This window comes from Zingiber officinale, unplaced genomic scaffold (assembly GCF_018446385.1).
Source record: "Zingiber officinale cultivar Zhangliang unplaced genomic scaffold, Zo_v1.1 ctg192, whole genome shotgun sequence".
Lineage (NCBI taxonomy): Eukaryota > Viridiplantae > Streptophyta > Magnoliopsida > Zingiberales > Zingiberaceae > Zingiber > Zingiber officinale.
Genome location: NW_024589877.1, coordinates 27,700 through 47,780, shown reverse-complemented (window position 1 = coordinate 47,780; position 20,081 = coordinate 27,700). Strand labels below are relative to the sequence as shown.

At 34.0% G+C, this 20,081-nt stretch overlaps 2 protein-coding genes across 6 annotated transcripts in view; one reads left to right on the top strand and one right to left on the bottom strand.

Annotated features, from left to right (window-relative positions):
• Positions 1–2,884, bottom strand: part of LOC122036683 (ethylene-responsive transcription factor CRF1-like) — a 52,161-nt gene extending 49,277 nt beyond the window's left edge. For 3 of the 5 annotated variants that reach the window (XR_006127420.1, XR_006127421.1, XM_042596082.1), the window contains exons 1-2: positions 2,558–2,884; positions 2,282–2,458 (exon numbers count right to left, since the gene is read on the bottom strand). The gene's annotated coding sequence lies outside the window, so the exon portion shown is untranslated. Of the gene's footprint in view, positions 1–811; positions 899–2,281; positions 2,459–2,557 lie in introns of all 5 variants that reach the window. The other 2 variants (XR_006127419.1, XR_006127418.1) reach the window with 1 other exon arrangement.
• Positions 2,885–3,698: 814 nt separating this feature from the next.
• LOC122036677 (leucine--tRNA ligase, chloroplastic/mitochondrial-like) lies at positions 3,699–19,596 on the top strand. Its single transcript, XM_042596075.1, has 20 exons — positions 3,699–4,118; positions 5,417–5,561; positions 5,633–5,689; positions 7,112–7,231; positions 7,355–7,459; positions 7,596–7,819; positions 7,914–7,980; positions 9,018–9,172; positions 10,364–10,625; positions 10,719–10,913; positions 12,150–12,229; positions 13,112–13,174; positions 13,294–13,375; positions 14,185–14,262; positions 14,334–14,435; positions 14,533–14,705; positions 14,795–14,972; positions 16,623–16,700; positions 17,856–17,987; positions 19,222–19,596. Exons 1-20 carry the CDS (start codon positions 3,793–3,795, stop codon positions 19,453–19,455), a joined length of 2,856 nt encoding a protein of 951 aa, XP_042452009.1. The 5' UTR covers positions 3,699–3,792; the 3' UTR covers positions 19,456–19,596.
• The last annotated feature ends 485 nt before the right edge of the window (positions 19,597–20,081 follow it).

Below are 20,081 nucleotides of genomic sequence, written 5' to 3'. Positions count from 1 at the left end.
TAGTTTTACAAACTTCTGACAACTTTTTAGTTTTACAAACTTCTGACAAACTTCTAATAAAGGCATCTCCAATTGTTGAACTTTAAATGACTTTTTTTTATCACTTTAATATGTCACATCAATATTATAAACACTCAATGAAACATCTCAAATTTTTTTATCCAATTCACCGGTTCAAACTTTTTTATTTAGTTTTTGTGTCACGCCCCGGGGGTATAGTGTTGGGGTTGCAAGGTTGCAAACATAGTCCCATATTGAAAACACATGGGAAAGATCATGGGTTTATAAGAGAAAAGATATCTCCATTGGCATGAGACATTTTGGGTAGAGCCCAAGAGCAAAACCATGAGGGCTTAGGCCCAAAGTGGACAATATCATACCATTGTGGAGATATCTAAATTCTTTTCGATCCAACAATTAGGAGTTTAACCGCCAACTGTGCACAAGAGCTATGGTCTGATTGAGCCATGTGGGTACAATATTAACCAGGCAGGAAGTCCTAGTTGCGATTAGGCAATGAAGTCCTAGTAGGTCGGGTGGACCGAGGGGCAGGAAGACCTGGTGGGTCGAGGATCGGACGTGGGAAGCCTATGGTCCTTTGTTTAAGGGGGGGATTGTTGGGGTTGCAAGATTACAAACATAGTCCCATATTGAAAACACATGGGAAAGATCATGAGTTTATAAGAGGAAAGATCAAAAAAATTATCAATTTATATATATCATAGTTTTTAGACCACAAAATTATACAGATAGACGACATCTGAAATAGAATTACAAAATGTAAATACAACGAAACAAAAGTAAAACAAACCAGGAATCAATACGTCGAGATCTTTGAGCAACTCTATGTAAAGTCGGGACCAACTCTAATATCAAAAGGATCTCTGTGTCTACAAAACTGGAGGCCAAGGAATATAGAAAGTTAGCCAAATGACTAAGTGGATACTCAAGAAAAATGTGCATGAATTTAATCTTGTTTAAGAAGTCAAAGAAGTAAAGTAAATCACAATCTTTTATTACAACTTTAGATTATTCTTAAAGTTCTCTGTTTATATATATATATATATATATATATATATATATATATATATATATATATATATATATATATATATAAAATCATCTTCGGTTATCGTTATCTATAATCAGGTAATATTTTTATATTAGAGTTTAGGATCTTCACCTTATCATCATCAATTAAAATCAATTCTCCAATCTTATTATTTAATCAATCGGTATACAAGTTATCATGGTAATATCAACATGTATATCAATGGTCTAAATATGATAAATCAACTAAAAAGTGAATCATTCACTGGAGTCAATATCATCAGAGTGTAATATCACATGGATAGACTAAAAGCCTCCTCAGAGTATAAGTCTATCGCATACGTCACCTGACGTACGGGCTATCAGCCCTCACCGGTGGAAGACATAATAAACACTAACCGAGGGCTATATCATGCCACCACGCCTCGGGTGTACAGTTAGGTACTCTAGACCGCGGGCCGCCGCGCTACCACAATAACATGTGGGCGGTCCAGTGCTCCAATATAAAGTTCTGGTATAAAGATAGACTCATGGTCTTCACTTTTTAATATTCTGCATTTACCATCTTTCTTATTTCACTTTAAGTATTCCATTTTATCCATTTATCGTAATTATTCTCTTTTCATATAAAATGGTAAATCAAGTTAACATTTTCGTATTAAGTCTTTTAATTTATCATCCTAGGGTTCACATATAAAAAGTTACAACTATCAACAGATATAATATCAAAAGCATAGAGTATAAAAGGTCAAGCAAATAAAAAAAGACAGATATTAACAGAAAAGTAATTCAAAATATTTATTTAATTTTTAAAACAACCCTTCCCATATTAATCTCAATATAAACTCACATGTGAACCAGAAATAATATCAATTATTTACCCTCCATGATTTTATTATTTTAACACATTTCGCTACTTGTAATATCATTTTAATTCTATATATATATATATATATATATATATACACAACAAAATCTTCGAGTGTCGGCAGGTCACCGTGCTCCACTCGAGCTCGGGTCTACAAACATAATACTAAACATAACTCAGATAATTAAAGCACTATCTAATAAGAACAATGACCTAAAATCTAAATATTGTCTATGATTTGAAATCAACAAATTATTTTGATCTTGCTAGCTCGTACGACTTCGCATTCCTAAATGAAACCTTTGTTCTAATTTAGATAGCCCTCCTAACTACACATCAATTAACACGAAGCATAAAATATACCTTCTATGAGTTACTGTGGTTGTTGGAAAAAGAGGACAACAACTAGGGTTGTTTTTCCTTCGCCGCTGACCATCTTAGCTAGCTCCAGCGAGCTCCGACGAACTCCGGCGGTGTTGCCAAGAAAAGGATAGCAACTAGGGTTGCTATTGGAGAAACAAAAGACAACAACTAGGGTTGCTGCTCTTGGCAGTTGGAGGAGAAGAAACACGATAATGTTAGTTGGGGAAGGCTAAAAACAGAGAGGACGACTGCTAGAATAATAAGGGGAGAAGAAACCTTTTTTCTTTTCATCGTTTGTCTCGGCAAGCTCTGGCGAAGGCCACAGCTAACTTCGAAGGCTGCTGTGCTTGATTAGAAAACAGGGCAGTAATTAGGGTTTCGCTTTCCCCTCTTAGCTAGTGGTCCGGCGAGCTCCGATAAACTCAAAAGAGCTCCGATGTTATCACCGATAAGCAAGATAGCAAGGAAGGAGAAACTTGTTGTTTGTTGCTTGTTGCTTGTTGCTTGTTGCTGTTGGAGAAGAGAAGAGAAGAAGAAGAGGAGGAGGAGAAAGGGGTTGCAAACTTCGGTAGAGAAGAGAAGAAAAGAGAAAAAAATGGAGGAAGTAGAGGGGGTATGCAGTTGGGTAAATATGAGTTTTTTTTTTTTTCAATACTTAACATTTTGTTTACAAATCTTGAATTGGATATTCCCTAAGTCACCGTCTTTGAATTGAAGTATATACAAAACCAGTCAATTTGAGTTGTTTTTTTTTGGAAAAAGAAAATCTCAATTTTCAGGAAATTGATAAAATTTATGGGAGATAATATATATACAGTTTAAATTAATCTTACGATATATATATATATATATATATATTTCGTAAGATTAATTTAAACTGTTTTATATTAATTATTAAAAATACTCTTCATATATAATATTTTTAATAAATTTGAACTTTTTAAATTATTATTAAAAGGTTATATTTGATATAAGAAATATAGTGAAGTGATCTTTTAAATTTTATCCTTTACAATTTCATGCCTATGAAATAAAAATGTCTACAATTTCAAATATATATTTTAAAGAGTAAAATAGAATAAAAATAATATATATATATATATACCAACGCTGTGAGCATTGTCCACGCCGCCCAGAATAACAATTGGGTATATATGCTGTGGATCTCACGTTGTGGGTTTTATTTCTATCATATGTTTTTATTTATTTATTTATTTTTATTTAAACTTTGAGTTATAGTATTAAATAAAAAAATTAAAGTGATTTTTTTTAAAGATGGTATAAAATGTGTGGCCTAAAATATGTAGGTATCAACCTTTTATATGTTATATATCATTTATTTTTTAATACATAAAAATTCTATTAAATATTTTATGAGAAATGGAACTAATTATTTATCGTAATTAAGAAAAACAAAATCGAGGGAGCCGCTGCCTCTACATTCCTCTTATCGCGATATCCATTCCAACACTCGAGTTTTAGCTCCTCGTTCTCTATCTCTCCGATCGAGAATGCAAACGCAAACGCAAACGCAGCCGCGAGCAGCTTTAAGATTCCGAGTTCTCCCCTCGACCGCCTACACTCCTCGCCTCCCCTTCGTTGTCTTCTTCCCACGAAACCGATGGCCTGCTCGTGTCTGGTGCACGGCCGCCGAGAACGGCGGCTTCCTTGGCGAGCAGAAGCAACTTCAGATGCCGCATAAGAAGGCGTACCCTTTCGATGAGATAGAACCTCGGTGGCAGCGTTTCTGGGAGGAGAATAACACGTTTCGAACACCCGAGGTGGTTGACACTTCAACGCCCAAATGTTACATCCTCGACATGTTCCCCTACCCTAGGTATTACTTTCGATTCACTCAAATAAATGCTCCAAAGTGACTATTTGGTCCCAAACGTCTCAGTTAAATCATTTTCTTTCCCTCGTTGCCTTAAAAACGTTTTTTTAAAAAATTGCAGGCATTCTTCTGTTCTTAGTTAAACTAATTCCCTTACAATGTCATGGCGGTGAAAAATAACTGCAGGGACCTTGCCTCTTTATCACGCTCTTATCATTTTATGACTTCATGAATAGTGCTAAATCTAAATTACAGTGCGATCAATTGTTGATAAAAATTCAAAATTTTCATTCGACACTCTATATCCTGGTTTTATCATTTTATGAGCTCACGAGAACGAACAGAATTTGGGCAGTGTTCATTGATTGACTTTATGATTTTAATTTGGTTCCACTTACTTTTTAAGTGGTATGTATTCAGCTTAGTGCGATAAACAGCTTTCTTCATCATCATTTAACAATAACTTGATAGATGTAAATGGATTTTAGTAATCATTAAGAAATAGTTGGATACTAGAATACCCAATTTGTTAGTTAATATTCCATGATGTGCATTGTTACCCATTGAAAGATTAGGATCTGCTTCAGAATTTCCTAAACCCTAAAAGTTTTAATTTGTATCAAATTATGTTTTTTTCTTCAATTATTATTTTTGAATATTAATTAATATAGTAGATCTATTTGCCATATTGGTTGTGGAGGCATTTTTTTTTTTAAGTTAGTACTCTACGAACACAGGCAATATCAAGATTATATGGTTTCATTAAAATGAAAAATTAATGTTGCCTTTCGGATTTGGCTTGCTAAAGAAACTTCAGTGGGTTTGGCTATTAGCATTTCTTTACTAACTACCCAGACTGACAGCCATGAATAATGGACTTCAATTGTTTGGTTTTCCTTAGAAAATTCCAATCAGAGATGGCTGGAAGTGGGATGCAATTATGGAGAAAATTGAATAAAAATCTTCCTCTATGTCATGATCCTAAGTAAGATTCACCAAAATACTTGTTGCATGTACTTGGTTGAGCTCATGCAAACAACCAATAAACATACATAAAAAGCATAAGACATCAGCCAATATTTAACTCTTTAACCTTTCAATAGGTGCAAAAATTAGCCTTTTCTCAACCTAACCTTATTGAACACTTTTGCACTGGGTTTGCAACCTTGTCAAACTTCACAAATTTCCTCAGTTATAATAAAAATGCTATCATATAATGGTTGTCTCTAGATAGCATATTAACAATAGATATCTTTGTGCATGTATCTTTTACTAATCGAAGTAATGCCATTTATATTTAGTGGAGCTGGATTACATGTTGGCCATCCCCTTGGATATACTGCCACTGACATACTCTCGAGATATAAGCGTATGAAAGGCTTCAACGTTTTACATCCAATGGGATGGGATGCATTTGGTCTTCCTGCTGAGCAATATGCCATCGAGGTTTGCTGGCAATTTTTGTGGCAAAATTACCTCATGTACTTAGTCTTGTTAGTCTGTTTTACTTTTTGTAGACTGGAACCCATCCAAGGATTACAACCAAGCAAAATATCAAAAGATTTCGTTCCCAGGTACTAGTAGGTTTCTAGTGCAGTTGTTGTATGTCTACTATGACTTACAAATTTTGAATGCACTTTCTTATTTCTATTTACACTTTACTAGAACAGAACCTCTCAAGTATTTTGTCATGAAATCTCACCAGGAAATACAATACATCTTTATTCAATAAATTTTAAATACCATAATTTATCATATTCCTGTTACAAAATGTGACAATTTGTTTAACAAAGGACTTTTCTATTGTGAAGGTTCATATATCAAACACAGATATGTTTTGTCCAGCCCTTGCCTATATCTTGATCTCTTGGTTGAAATTTTCCATTTAATTGAGGTAGCATATCTATTGAAGGTGACTCTACTTGTTCTTCATACAAATTATAGGTACCATAATCGCCTAATTCTTTTACTTATTCAAATATGAGTTTGAATAAGTAAAACTCCATATGAGACTCCCGACATCTATTTGTTTTTTTTTTCTTTTTGCCAAATGACATTGTGGTCCATTAATATGTGATGAGTTGTTTCCACCTCAGAAATGACCTTGTTTCTTTACTCAAAAATATCTAAACACTTTACATGAGACTCCAAAAATTCTCTAGTATACTTTCTAGCTAAAATTATACATTTTGATCCACCAATGAGCTTTTGTTCATAATGCCTTGATTCCCATTTTAAGTCAAAGACACTTGAATACTCAACTTGAGATTCACATGAAGCCTTTACTTTAATTTTTAGCAAAAACTCCTTAATGTCTCATTTTAATTAAAAAAAAATGAATTTGGGAACCTCTCAGCCTAAAGATTCACTAATATATATTTTTCCTCCAAAGCGAGCAAGTTTGGTATCTGGGAAAGAGAAATTTTAGTTTAGCTGAACCATGAGTATTTGGGGTATGAGAAGAAGGAAGGTGAGTGATTTGCACAAAATAAATTATGGGATATGTAGTTGGAGAATCCAAAAATCAAGGTGCACCCTCTTTGGAAACCTGCCTCTTTGTTTGTTGGCATGCTTTTTCTTCTCTTCTTGCATGAATTCATCAAAAGCCTTGAGAATCCATGCAGCCATGTTAGTTATGAATCAAGTAGTCGTGTCTTGTGCATGAGCTATCATTTATATGCTATATTGGATTGAGTGAATATTCCTAGCCTTTTTCATTTTATTGAGGAACATGGAATAATTGGCAATAAAGAACTGCTTCCATGCTTATAAAAGCGTAAATATGTGGTTATTTCTGTTAACAGCACAAACAATTTGTCTTCATATACTTTGTGTAAACTGATAAGAGTACTTGGGAATTGGGACTTCTGATTTCTTGTTGATTGGTTCGTGAACACACTCTTGCTTGATTCTGACAATGCACTTCAAGTTGTTCTTTTGTTTGTTTGTTCGAGCCACTTATTATTTGTTAAGCAGTTTCTCTTGTTGATGGATAGCTCAAGTCATTAGGTTTCTCGTATGATTGGGATCGTGAACTGTCAACCACTGAACCTGAATACTATAAATGGACACAGTGGATTTTTCTTCAACTGTTTAAGAAAGGACTTGCATATCAGGTGAATTATTTTCTCTCTGAGTTAACACCTTAGAAATTGAAGATTTCGTTTTCATTGATTTTATTTCCCACATAAATCCTATCAAACTATAGTAATTTTATATAGGTTTTATTTTAAATATAGGCTGAAATACCTGTTAATTGGTGTCCTGCACTTGGCACTGTCTTGGCGAATGAAGAAGTGATCAATGGTGTTAGTGAACGAGGGGGGCATCCTGTTGTAAGAAGGGTATTAGTGACCTTATTTCTTTCCACCGGAAGTTGTCTCATATTTAAGCATTCATTGGAATCTTGGTTTCTCAGTCTCTAAACTTTATAAAACTGATGTCTTGTTTCTATTTCTGTTATCTTTTGACTCTGATCAGCCAATGCGCCAATGGATTCTCAAGATTACTGCCTATGCTGATCGCCTTTTGGAAGATTTAGATGAACTTGATTGGCCTGAAAGCATCAAGGAAATGCAAAGAAATTGGATAGGCCGATCTGAAGGTGCTGAGCTCGAGTTTCATGTAGTTGATTCTGAAGGATGTGACCTGGGTCTAGAGTTATCTGTATATACAACCAGACCAGACACCATATTTGGTGTAACGTACGAAAAGTTTTTGTTTCTACTTTACAATTTATGTTTTAATCATCCTCAATCTCATTTTTCTTACCTTAAAATTGTTTTTCCATGTTTACAGATTTCTGGTTGTGGCACCTGAGTACCTGTTCTTGTCATCACTAGCATCTGAAGCCCAGCATGACATAGTATTTCAATTTGTTTCTTGTTTTTTATTTTTGTTAATGCCATTAGTGATGTAGATTGGAAGCAAAATCGAAACTCACATTGAGGATTGATACCCTTTGACGCAAATAATCTCACACATACAAGTAAGGATAATTTCCCTAAAAGGCTCCTAGTTTAGTTAAAGCTCTGCCCAGACCATTCTTTTTTTCACTGAGGCCCTTCTTGACCAAAATCCGAAATCCCATCAGTCTAAACAACCCCAAAAACTTCTGCTAGATAGTCTTTGTAAATCAAATCATGGGTCCTAAATAGCCATAATATGCAGTTTTTTAAAAAACATTTTCTCTTGTTTTTGGCACTTGGTTCTTGGTTTTGTATCACTTTTCCATATTTGATATGTGATGTTAGAGGTAAATTTAGTATTCTTTGATGTGGCCATTTGTTGCCCCTATTGGAAATTTGGACATCATTTCTCTATTTTGGCACTCCATGTTTTGATCAAAACAAAATTGAGTTTTTTGGGGCACTCAACTATTTATTTAGATTTGTTTTCCTTTTTGATTGGGGGTGCTGTGGCCTCAGCAGGGCTTTTTTGGAAAAAAGGTCCTCAGTGAGGTAATAAGGCCTTCTTAGGGCAATTTCCCTAGAAATAAATGAACTAAGTTATCTCATAGAGAATGAAAAACTTCTATTATGCAATGCCTATTAATACGAGTGGATTGAGTACCTTTTTAAATATTCTAATCCAAACAAAATTGAAAATAAACTAAATGTATTGTAAGAAAGAAATAACCTTATATGTAAAATTACTGAATCAGAAAGGAAACAACTAAATTTCAAACTAGGAAAGAAGCCAAATTAAGTTAAACTTTTACTAAAATTATCCTACTCTCCTAATAACACAGTTGCAAATTAAAACTGCCTCATATAATGTGACCTTCTAAAGAAGAGGATTTACCAAAGTAAACATTTACACAATCTAAAAATTTTATAAATTAAATTCCTTGTTGGCATTGATCAGTGTCAATAAAGTAATGTTGTCTAATTACAACTGCAGGTGGAGCAATACAGGGAGGTTGCTTTGAGAAAAAGTGATCTTGAGAGAACTGATCTTCAAAAAGAAAAAACTGGAGTTTTTAGTGGTTCGTATGCTATGAATCCAGCTAATGGAGAAGCCATTCCAATATGGGTGGCAGATTATGTTTTAGGAAGGTTTATCTGGATATACTCTTTGTATATTAAATACTTTTTCCTTGGAAATTTAATTCCTAACACTTATTTCCATATTTAGACTACATTTTTATGCTAATGGGCCTAAGGACATCTTTATGTCTTCATGTACTAATGAAACGTGGTTAGCAATACCATCCAGGACTTTGACATTCTGAGCATAGGATCTTGGCTATGATAAGGGATGCATGTAATTGAAACTAAGTGCAATTTAAAAAGTTTTCCTCAGCCCTAATAAGAGTTACAGAAATCTCCACTACTTTAACTTTTCATCTGCCTCTCCTATCTTATGTGTGACACCACTTCCACTTGCCATGCTTAAAATATTTTAGAAATTGGATGTCAGATACCTAGATTCATACTTGTATCGGTTACTGAAACACCTAGATACCTATCTTGGGTACATTGTGTGATTGTCTATCATATAGAACACAAAGTCTGTAATTGGCTAAAACTAATCATTTATGCTGTATATACCGAGTGTGCTAAATTCAAAACATAAAATTTGGATGCTTTAACTGACACCTTAACTAACCTTACAATATGCCAAGCAACAATTCAACTATTCTTCTTAAGTTAGCTAAGCTATTTGAGCAACACAATTAAAAAACAACTTTGAAAGGATCCTTAAATAAGTCAATTTGAAGTTCTTTCTCAAAGCCTACACTACTACCAAATCCCAAGCAACTTTAGGCAAACCACAGTTTCCTAATCTTTAATTGCTAGAGTTACCGAACTGAAAGCCCATTCATACACATTTGCATCGCGACCAAACCCTAATTCAGTTTTGTCCTTCCAACCAAGCATAAAATCAATATTATGCCTAATCTTGATAAACTCAAGCACTATAATTATTTTGAATAGTCATTTTGACTCATTCTGCTTGCTCCATGTGTGCCTGATCATATAGTTTGTTTTCTTCTATTCATTTTCTGCATACATATACTTGTCAAAGTTACCACCAATCAAACCTTCAATTTTTTGTTGTCTGCTAGAACTGTTTCTGGAACAAATCTTTTATTTATTGAGTTAATTACACCATTATTTGTGTGGAAACTATTATGATTGGCAGTGTTACATCTATCTCCTATATGACCAGTCATTGGCATTATGCTTTATGTAACTGCTGCGATTATTCAAGTTGTAACGTTGGTTCTTGTACTTGATATGCAGCTATGGTACTGGGGCAATAATGGCTGTGCCTGCACATGATTCTCGTGATCATGAGTTTGCATTAAAGTATGATATTCCCATTGTTAGGGTTGTGATTGGTACTGATAAAAATCATCATAATAGAGAACCATATGTAGATGATGGAATCATGATCAACTCCTCAAATTCATCCTCTGGCTTGGATATCAATGGTTTATCATGCAAAGATGCTGCTGCAAAAGTAATAAATTGGCTTGAGATTACTGGTTATGGCAAAAAAAAGGTCTCACTTTTTCATTTTTACCAGAATTTAGATCTGGGCTATATATATATATATATTTCTTTTTTTCTTCCATTGAGAATATTGGTTAATCAGGTAAATTACAAGCTGAGGGATTGGCTTTTTGCTCGACAACGCTATTGGGGCGAACCATTTCCTGTGATTTATCTGGATGATAGTGGTGAAGTAGTTCCTTTACCAGAAAAAGAGCTGCCTGTAGTACTCCCAGAGTTGGATGACTTCAATCCCACAGGAACAGGGGAACCTCCATTAGCAAAAGCAACTTCGTGGGTATGTTATGGAAAGATGGCAAAATAAATATCTACCTTGCTAATTTGGAATTTGTCTCATACATTACTGATTGCTTTTGTCTTGTCATTGTTGTTTGATGGTTTTATTCCTTTATTAGTTGATTATCCACAAGAGTCTTTAAATGTGGATTACCATTTTAATTATCAACTTGGCACTACCATATCAGTCTGATGGAATATCCAGTTGCAGATTGTTTAAATCTTTAAATCTTGTTACACTTGTCAGCTGTCAACCATCATGTGTTGACTTAAAGCAAGTTTATCATTTTCTTTTCATTCTTAATATTCATATTTTAAGAGTAATAATTTGTCTAGTTTCAAGCTTTGTTGCAGCAGAGATGCTTGATGCTCATAGTCCCACGGACAAGTGCTGTGGTCCAACATATAATATAAAATTTTGGTCTCTTTCTAACAACTCGAGCTTCTGGAGTAAATGGCTAGTAAGCAGGAGCTTCAGATTCCAATCCTACCTGGCTTTATAGATAAAGACTTGTAGCTTCAAGCCATGATAGACATGAGAGGACATGCTGAACCTGAGATGCTTCATGCCCATTAGTCCATATTGTAAAGTCTAGTAGTCCAGTATATAAATGAAAAATTATTTTCCTTTTAACAACTCTCCCTTTTGGGTTAAGTGGTTAGCTAATCAATTTTAACAAGCTTCAATGCTCATCTTTTCTCATCTCGTGAATTCATATAAGGACCACCATAAGCTAATGTATCTCCATTCTTCTCTAGCAAACTCGTGTCATAAAAAATTGCAAAATTTATGCTTCCTTACCATACTCTACAAAATTATGATATTTCTGTTTCAGCAATTACTTTTCAACTGAATTGTATTGTATGCTAGCATTTATTTAATTGGTTAGAGTAATATTGGAAAATCCCCTGTTACTATGTTAGGGTATGGGTATCTAACATAGGTGGGGATCCACATCTCTGACATCGTATTTCTAAAAACTTCTACATATGACCAATAGAGATATATGAGGTGTTCACTCGGTTTGTCTGCATCCAACATTGGTATTCTGTAGATGAAGAGTCCTGAATGTTAAAGGCTGGAAGTATGAGTTTTGTATAATGTTTCCATTTCCTGTTATTACAATTACTTGTTCAACTTAGTTATCTTATATTGGTCAATTCAGTGATACTGTCAAATAAAAACTCTCCTGCATATTATTATATAGTTTCTTAGGGATGATCTCTTGGTAATTAGGTGAATACTGCAGATCCAATTTCTGGAAGGCCTGCAAGACGGGAAACAAATACAATGCCGCAATGGGCTGGCTCATGCTGGTAAAGAAGTCTTTGTTTGTCTTACACATAACTCTTTCATTTTTTCCTCTCGATTGTGTTTCCATTTGTCCTTTAAAGCCATTCCTATTTCTCTTTTTTATATTGATCTTCTGTATTTATCTTAAAGTCTAAGAAACACTATTGCAATATTATGAAAATATAAAGTAAATACACTCAATAAGTGGCATCTCATGGGAAAGTCCCAATTTTCTCCTACTGCCAGCATGTAGTTTCAGCAATAAAAGATACATTATTTATCCTACAGTAATATACAACAATAATTGTATGATCTTGTCCATCTATATGTTTGTCATTTAGAGTTGGAGATACATGCTTATTGAATTTCTAATGCTAGCAGAAGAAAGCAGTAATTGGGAGAATCATAGTCGTGTCTGTCATTTGGTCCAGTTAGTATATAATTAATATTTATGTTGTCACATACAATTTCCATTATATGCAATCTATGAAAATCTAACAGGGGTTGCCATTTCCTCATGTAGAAATCATTCACATCTTCCTATCTCTTCCATTATTAATATTCTGATTGTTGCTTGTTGTCCCCTCGGGACGGTCGCTAGCGCATGAGGTGTTGCCAACTTGAGGTCCGGGATTTGAATCTCGGCATAGCCAAGTAAATGCCTCCCTCATGCGTCAGTCACTATTCCAAGAGCTAGTAGCCACCCGTGATTTACCTCCTCCGTGTTGGCCCTAGGATGGGTTGGCGGGGGCGCTGGGGGGAGCGCAGCCACCTTTTGCCAATCTGATTATTGCTTGTCATCATATTGTCATACTTCAATAGTTTCTCTTTCTGCATTGTTTATGTCATCACAATATCTGTTTGGTGTAAACCTTTAGAGCTGTCTGATAAAGAGCTTTCTTCAGGTATTATTTAAGATTTATGGACCCAAAAAATTCCAAAGCATTGGTTGACAAAGACAAAGAAAGGTTGTCGTTCCTTCTGTCACATATTAGCAATGTCTGTTATGCTTGACATTGCTAATAATCTCCTGTATTGTTTTTAAGCTTGACATTGCTAATAATCTCCTGTATTGTTTTAATCTTAGGTACTGGGGTCCTGTTGACATCTATGTTGGTGGAGCTGAGCATTCTGTCCTGCATTTGCTTTATGCTAGGTTTTGGCACAAGGTTGTTTTCATGATGTGTTGATGAGAATTCCTTGTTTGCATGATAAAAAAATTGCTGTGGTTTGAATCTACATATTATCCCAATGAAATGAAGTGATAATTGATGGCATGTATGATTGTCCACTGTCATGCTAAATCATAACTCGCCTCATAGTAGCTCAGGTGTTGCATGTGCAGAATGACATGGGTTTGATCCTGCGTTTACCATGTCTGAAATCTATAAGTTTAACTTTTAACATGCATGATAACTCAAAAAATAAGTTGATTTGCAAATGTGTAACCCACAAGCCATCCCTTGTTCTGGCATAATAGATGCACAGTGGCACACAGTAGCCAAATTTTGGGTTTTACCCAAAACAATTTTTTCCAAACTCCTATAAATGTCAGTGCTTTACCAAAATTCTTGGTCTTATTCTTTTGATGAATCTTTTTTTATTTGGAAATAAAAATGGGTTTTGAGGCCAACAATGAGGCTTTTCTTCATAGATTCTGGCACCAAACTAGTGGTTGCCAGTTGCAATTGGGAATAATCTATTTTCTAGCATAAGGTCAGTATACTTGAACCTATATCTCCAACATCTGTTATTCCTAACTTGTCCTTTGCTACATTTATCTAAGATTGATTTTACTAATGCATTTCTTTTGTTCAGCATTTTGTCTTTCCTTTTTCTGGTTATCTTCTTAGATTAAGTTCCTTCAGTTTCTTGAGCAATTTTTCTTGTTTTGTGGGGTTACTCTTCCATGTCATGGGTAAATTTCATTTAGCCTAAAAAATTGTATGCTAACAGTCTTTTGAACAATTATGTGCAGCTCCTGTATGATATAGGTGTTGTTTCTTCCAAGGAACCATTCAAGTGCCTTATAAATCAAGGGCTAATACTTGGCGAAGTGAGTAAAAGTTTGCTAGAAATAGCATTACAAAAATTTAATGATACAATATCTCATAAGTCCCACTATAGGTAGAGTATACAGCTTTGAGAGATCCACAAGGGAATTTAGTTTCTGCTGATTCAACTGTCATCAGAGACAATTATTATCAAGAAAAAGTACCTGCGGAGAAGGTATATTGCATCAACTTCTTATCTAAAGCAGATTCTGTGAGTTTTAATTCATCTTAGTTAAATGATGTTTTAAATCTAACATATATCTATGTCGTAGGTGTCTAAAGTTGGTGATTTTTATGTTATAAAGGATGATCCTAGTATTCGTTTAATTGCTCGAGCCTACAAAATGAGTAAAAGTAGAGGAAATGTTATCAATCCAGATGATGTTGTTTCTGAGTATGGTGCTGATTCTCTTCGCTTATATGAAATGTTCATGGGTCCATTAAGGTAACTTCTTCTATATTATTATTTGATCAAATACTCAGTGCAGCCAAATATTTAAAAATGTTGATATGCTGATATTTTGACCCTTAAAGAGATTCAAAGACATGGAGTACTGGAGGAATTGAAGGAGTGCATAGGTTTCTAGCTAGGATTTGGAGGTTGATCGTAGGCCCCAATTTATCCGATGGATCGTATAGCGATGGGTCAGTTGCCACTGATGATGAACCTAGCTTGGATCAACTGAGAGCTCTTCATAGATGTATTGCAAAGGTAAATTTCTTTATAGATCAGCATGTTTTCTAATGGTTCCTGCAGTTATATTGTCAAATTTATACTTTGTTGTACCTTTTCATGGTTATTTAACATTGCATAGGCCAATATGACTGAAGAGGTTATGCATTTCCTTGCTCCTTACCAATTTCTATTATTTGGTTTGTAATCAATGCTCTGAGTGGCTGTTAGCAATTTCTTCAAGTCACATAGAAGACCTCACCAAACTAGCCTATTTTAGTTCATTGCTTAGATGAGAGACAAGAGTCAGATACAGAATCTCAGAGGCTCATATGATATATAGGAATTCTTGTACTCCATAGATTATTGATTGGAAAATTGGTGATCCGATTTATTATGTAAATTTAAGGATAGCAGTGGAAATTGGTGTGGCTACGAGCATGCTATTATAAATACATATAAGCATGCACTATCTCAAGTCCATATTAGCTATGCAAACAAAATGAATTTACCAATCTTTGGCTTGTGAAATAGGAGACAAATTGTCCAAATGTTAATCTGGCTCAAAAATTACCTTGTGAGAAATATCTTCATACATTCAATTGGTGTTGGGAAAATTGACACTTTGGTTTTGGTTTAAGATCCTAAATCTTTACCTGACAAATGATGCTGGGATCTGTTATTTATTATTTAAAAAGACTACTGAGGCTGAAAAGATACTTGACATGATAGTTATGATAAAATAAAAGGAAAAAACAAGAGAACAAGGACTCATGTGAAGTACAATATAGAAGAAAACTTCTGCTAATATGAATAATCCTTTGTCTTGGTAGTGTTTTCTCATGTTATTTCTAAGCTCTAATTTCATTCGACTTCCAGACAAGATAAAGGACAGTGGTCATGTAATTATTCAAGGTGCATGCCATGTTTCTGTCCGTATGTGTATGTTCCTGTATTTTTTGGCAGCCACTCTTTGGAGTTTGGGCTATGTAGCCACTTACCTTTTGATGCTTGTATTCCAATCTGAATTTTAAAGTATGCACGATTCTACATTTATATTAGCATGTATAGTGGTTAAATGCATGGTGACTACCAAAGAGCACACTTAGAACTTTCAAATTTCCCAACAGGCACATCATATTTTGTAAATTACAAGAGCATATTTCATTGTTGACATTCCCTAACCTTTTTGTGTTTCCAAATGCCTCTCAAACTTTTGATGACTTTCCACTAGTCAAAGTCAAGAAGGTATAAATAAATTTTTAGAAGCATTGTGAATCCAATGGGAAACATCTTGATGACTTTCCAGTGGTCAGTATCAAACAGTAAGAGTAGAAATAGATTTTTGTGCATTTTGAATCTAATGGTCGTCTCGTATTGCCATTTTGACAATGTAAAGGCTATGCCCTTCCAAAAACACCTTAAGGTAACAATCAAGAAGCAAGCACATAAATGGATTCCTTGGCGCAACGTGATTCTAATTGTTATCTCATATTGTCATTTTGACCTATGGAACACTATTAAGTTTTTCACACATTAAGGTGATTTTGAAAAAGACACCTTGATGACTGCTTTCATTAATACAATTATACATGATCTTTTATTGTTATCTTATATTGTCAAACTTTAGGTGCGCTTTTGGTTAAATATATTGAGTTAATCTTTTATTCATCATACTCAATGTTTCAGGTAACCGAAGAAATAGAAGAAACAAGGCTCAATACAGGAATCTCTGCAATGATGGAATTCATAAATGCTGCTTACAAGGTTTATTAAAATTTTTGATGTATTGATTCAGTAACTAGCATTGCAAGTTTGTTGAAGCACTTAGATATTCTGTTGATGTATGTCAGCACTGATGTTAAGCAAATGACAAATCAAACAACAACAACTAAGGCTTATCCCACTAGGTGGGGTCGGCCAAATGACAAATCAAACAAATTGTTAATATTTTTAATTGGTTAGCTTAGATTTGTTTAAATTAATAGGTGAGGATGGGCTTGTTAATTGTAGTAAATGTTGGGAGATGAATTGATCCAGTAAATAATCTTATAGTAGATAATTTTACTGCTAAAGTTATTTTGAGGTATAAGTTTTAAAGGTTCACTATAAATTTATTATTATGTTTTACCCAGTATTTTTGTGTCGAAACTAAGCCGCATTTAACCAGATGACTGAATTCTTCAGGCGTACTGTTGAAATTTTTTGCAATTAGATCCACGTGATAAGTGCATAGGTTGAAAGTGGACCTCTACCTTATGATGCAAACAAGAAATCAAGATGAATTTTAATTTTGAATTATAATTTGATTTTGGTAATTGTTTTATTTTAGGAGTTGAAAGATTGATACATTTCAATTGTATAGGACTTTTAATTTTAATTTGATTAGGTTTAAATCTGTATCTTTTAGTTTTATAAGTTCCCTTGATTTGGTAAGAGTGTATTGAGATTATTATGTTTCTCAGTTGGTGGAATTTCTTCTATCTCTATGTAATAATCATTTTTCAGTTAATTGAAATTCGCCTTTGCTTAATCTCTATGTGATATTCTCTTTTCTCTATGTTAGATAGTTATCTCCTTAATTCATCAATTTCACCCTAATTTTCTATGTTATTTGAAAGTTTGATATTTTATGAATTTGATATCAGAGCGTCCTTTTGCTACATCACCTATATTATAATTTTGTTCCCAAAACTCTCTAAGAAATTCTTTATTTGTTCACTTCTCCAGCTAGATCTTCTTGTTTAATACTTGAGTTTCCATGGATTTGTTAAATAATACTTGCTGAAATTACTTATTGATATCCTGTATTTACTTGAAAGCTGATTGATGTTTTCATAATTCTCCTTAATGTACATATTGAATTATGCTTTCAATCAGTAGTAATGTACCTAATCGTGTTTTATTGGATATATTTCCTAGTGGGATGACCAACCAAAATCAATCTTGGAGCCATTTGTTTTATTGCTTTCACCTTTTGCACCTCACATGGCTGAGGAACTCTGGTTTCGATTAGGACACCAGGAGACTCTTGCATATGAGCAATTTCCTGAGGTATCAATTTACTTCTCTTGTTCTGCACTTAGATTTGCATACTGCATGTAGAAGTTTAATGTAATATTGAATGACATTTAAGTTGAGATCTCATGCATTTGATGTTGACATCTTGAGTAGACTGAACTAAAGTGCTGAAACAAAAGACAGTATTGTCCAGTGCAAAAGAATTATTTGAATCCACCAATTCTAATCAATGATTATATGCAATGTGTTAGCATTTCATCATGTGATACACCTCGTGTGTATTTATAAAGAATCAATGTCATTGTCAGCCAATAATAAGGCTTAGGATCACTTGTTTTCAGTTAATATTATTTAACTCTTTTGGTGGATTTGAGTTAGTATTGGTGCCGCATATCACATGGTTGATGATCAAGCAAAAGAACTGGAATCTATTGGTGCATGAGAAAAGTAGACCTTACTAGCGACCACACATATTTGCCTTGTAGATAGACTCATATTTAACCAACTCTTGTACAACACAAGGAGTAGAGGATTAATTAAAAGTAAGTTCAGGGGAATAGCCTTTCTGTTGCACCACTTGCTGACCCTTGTTTATGTTGAGTAACAGTATACGATAAGCTCTTAAATGACTTCTGTTTTGCTCGCCACAACTGACCTACTTAAATTTTACTCACCATTCTGTTTTGAGCAGCCTTCATTATTTCAACTGTGAAATACTTGGACCATTTTAACTGATCCAGCAATTGATATGCATAAGCATATGTTGCACGGCAACAACAAGGACGTTGAACAGGTACAGGCATTCATAAAGTTAGGATGACATGGAGAATAGTAATAAGCCATTAGGTTTGGGCGATAAGGCAACAAATATAAGTGACAGTTTTACTGAATTAGCATAGTCCTGTGAAACACATGATAAATTATTTTGTTTTCTAATATGTTACTATTTTTTTTTAAATCTTTAGCATGAGAGAAATGTGAACCATATAGTAATTCTGAAAAATGTGTTTCTGAGGATTGTATCAAGTTGTTCACTGATTGTCGAAGCCCTTTGCTAATATAGCGTTTGGATAGGAATATTTTCTCAGTCAAGCCTAAAGCCACATAATCTAAATAGAAAACTCTTATATCATCTCCTTTCTATGTTGATTTTAGTGAAGAAATTAAAATAGGCTTTGAAAGGAAAAAGGTTATGTTTTTCTTCATCCAATATGACGTGAAAGACCAAAAATAAAAAATCTCTAATTTTATCTTTGATTTGGTACAGGCTCAAAATGAGTTCTTGAAAGATTCGAGCATAGTACTGCCTGTTCAGATCAATGGGAAAACTAGAGGCACAATCATTGTCGACGAATCGTGCCCTGAAGATGATGCATTCAGATTAGCAACACAAGATAAGAAGCTTTCCAAATATCTATTAGGGAAGACGATAAAAAGGAAAATTTATGTTCCCGGACGGATCTTAAATGTGATCCTGGACCAACAGAAAGTCAGTCAATGATACTCCCAACAAGCATTAGATGGTTCTACAGTAGAATATACTTTTTTTTTTTTGTCTACTCCTAGAGATATCATTACTTCATTGTGCAATTGTGAGCAATATTGTGGCTCTTCTTAATTAATGAAAAAAAATTTTAATTAATTTTTGCCTTGTGTTGTTCATTCCGCTGGTGGAGTTAATAGAAGATAATTGTCAAGTAAATCTCAAGGAATGACGTAAATTACAAGAATACCTATTTATTTGAACAATAATTAGACAATAAACCTATACTAAAAGAAATTTTGTAGGGATATTTTCCTTCAATATTTTGCTCTATGTCGCCATGATATTGATCTTTTTCAGTTGGTTATAAACCATTTTTGAATTAAGCTTAATTCTTTGAAATACAAATTCTAAGTAGTTAAATGATTTGATTTGTTTTTTTATTTTTTATTTTGTACGTTTGGAACAATGATTATCTCTTACCTCTTCATTAAACAACTACCAGTACTGATGTTTACCCACAGCTATTCCAATAAGTTAAATATCAATATATTTTAATTTGTTAAAATATTAAAATATATTTTAATATCAGTACTTGGAATCCAACTACCAGTACTGATTATCCCAACTACCAGTACTTGGGA

Coding starts and splice junctions, on each gene's coding strand:
- LOC122036677 (XM_042596075.1), top strand. CDS start 3,793: ATGCAAACGCAAACGCAAACGCAGCCGCGAGCAGCTTTAAGATTCCGA. Junction 7,820..7,913: donor GACACCATATTTGGTGTAAC/GTACGAAAAGTT, acceptor CCATGTTTACAG/ATTTCTGGTTGTGGCACCTG. Junction 13,175..13,293: donor GTTGACAAAGACAAAGAAAG/GTTGTCGTTCCT, acceptor TTTTAATCTTAG/GTACTGGGGTCCTGTTGACA.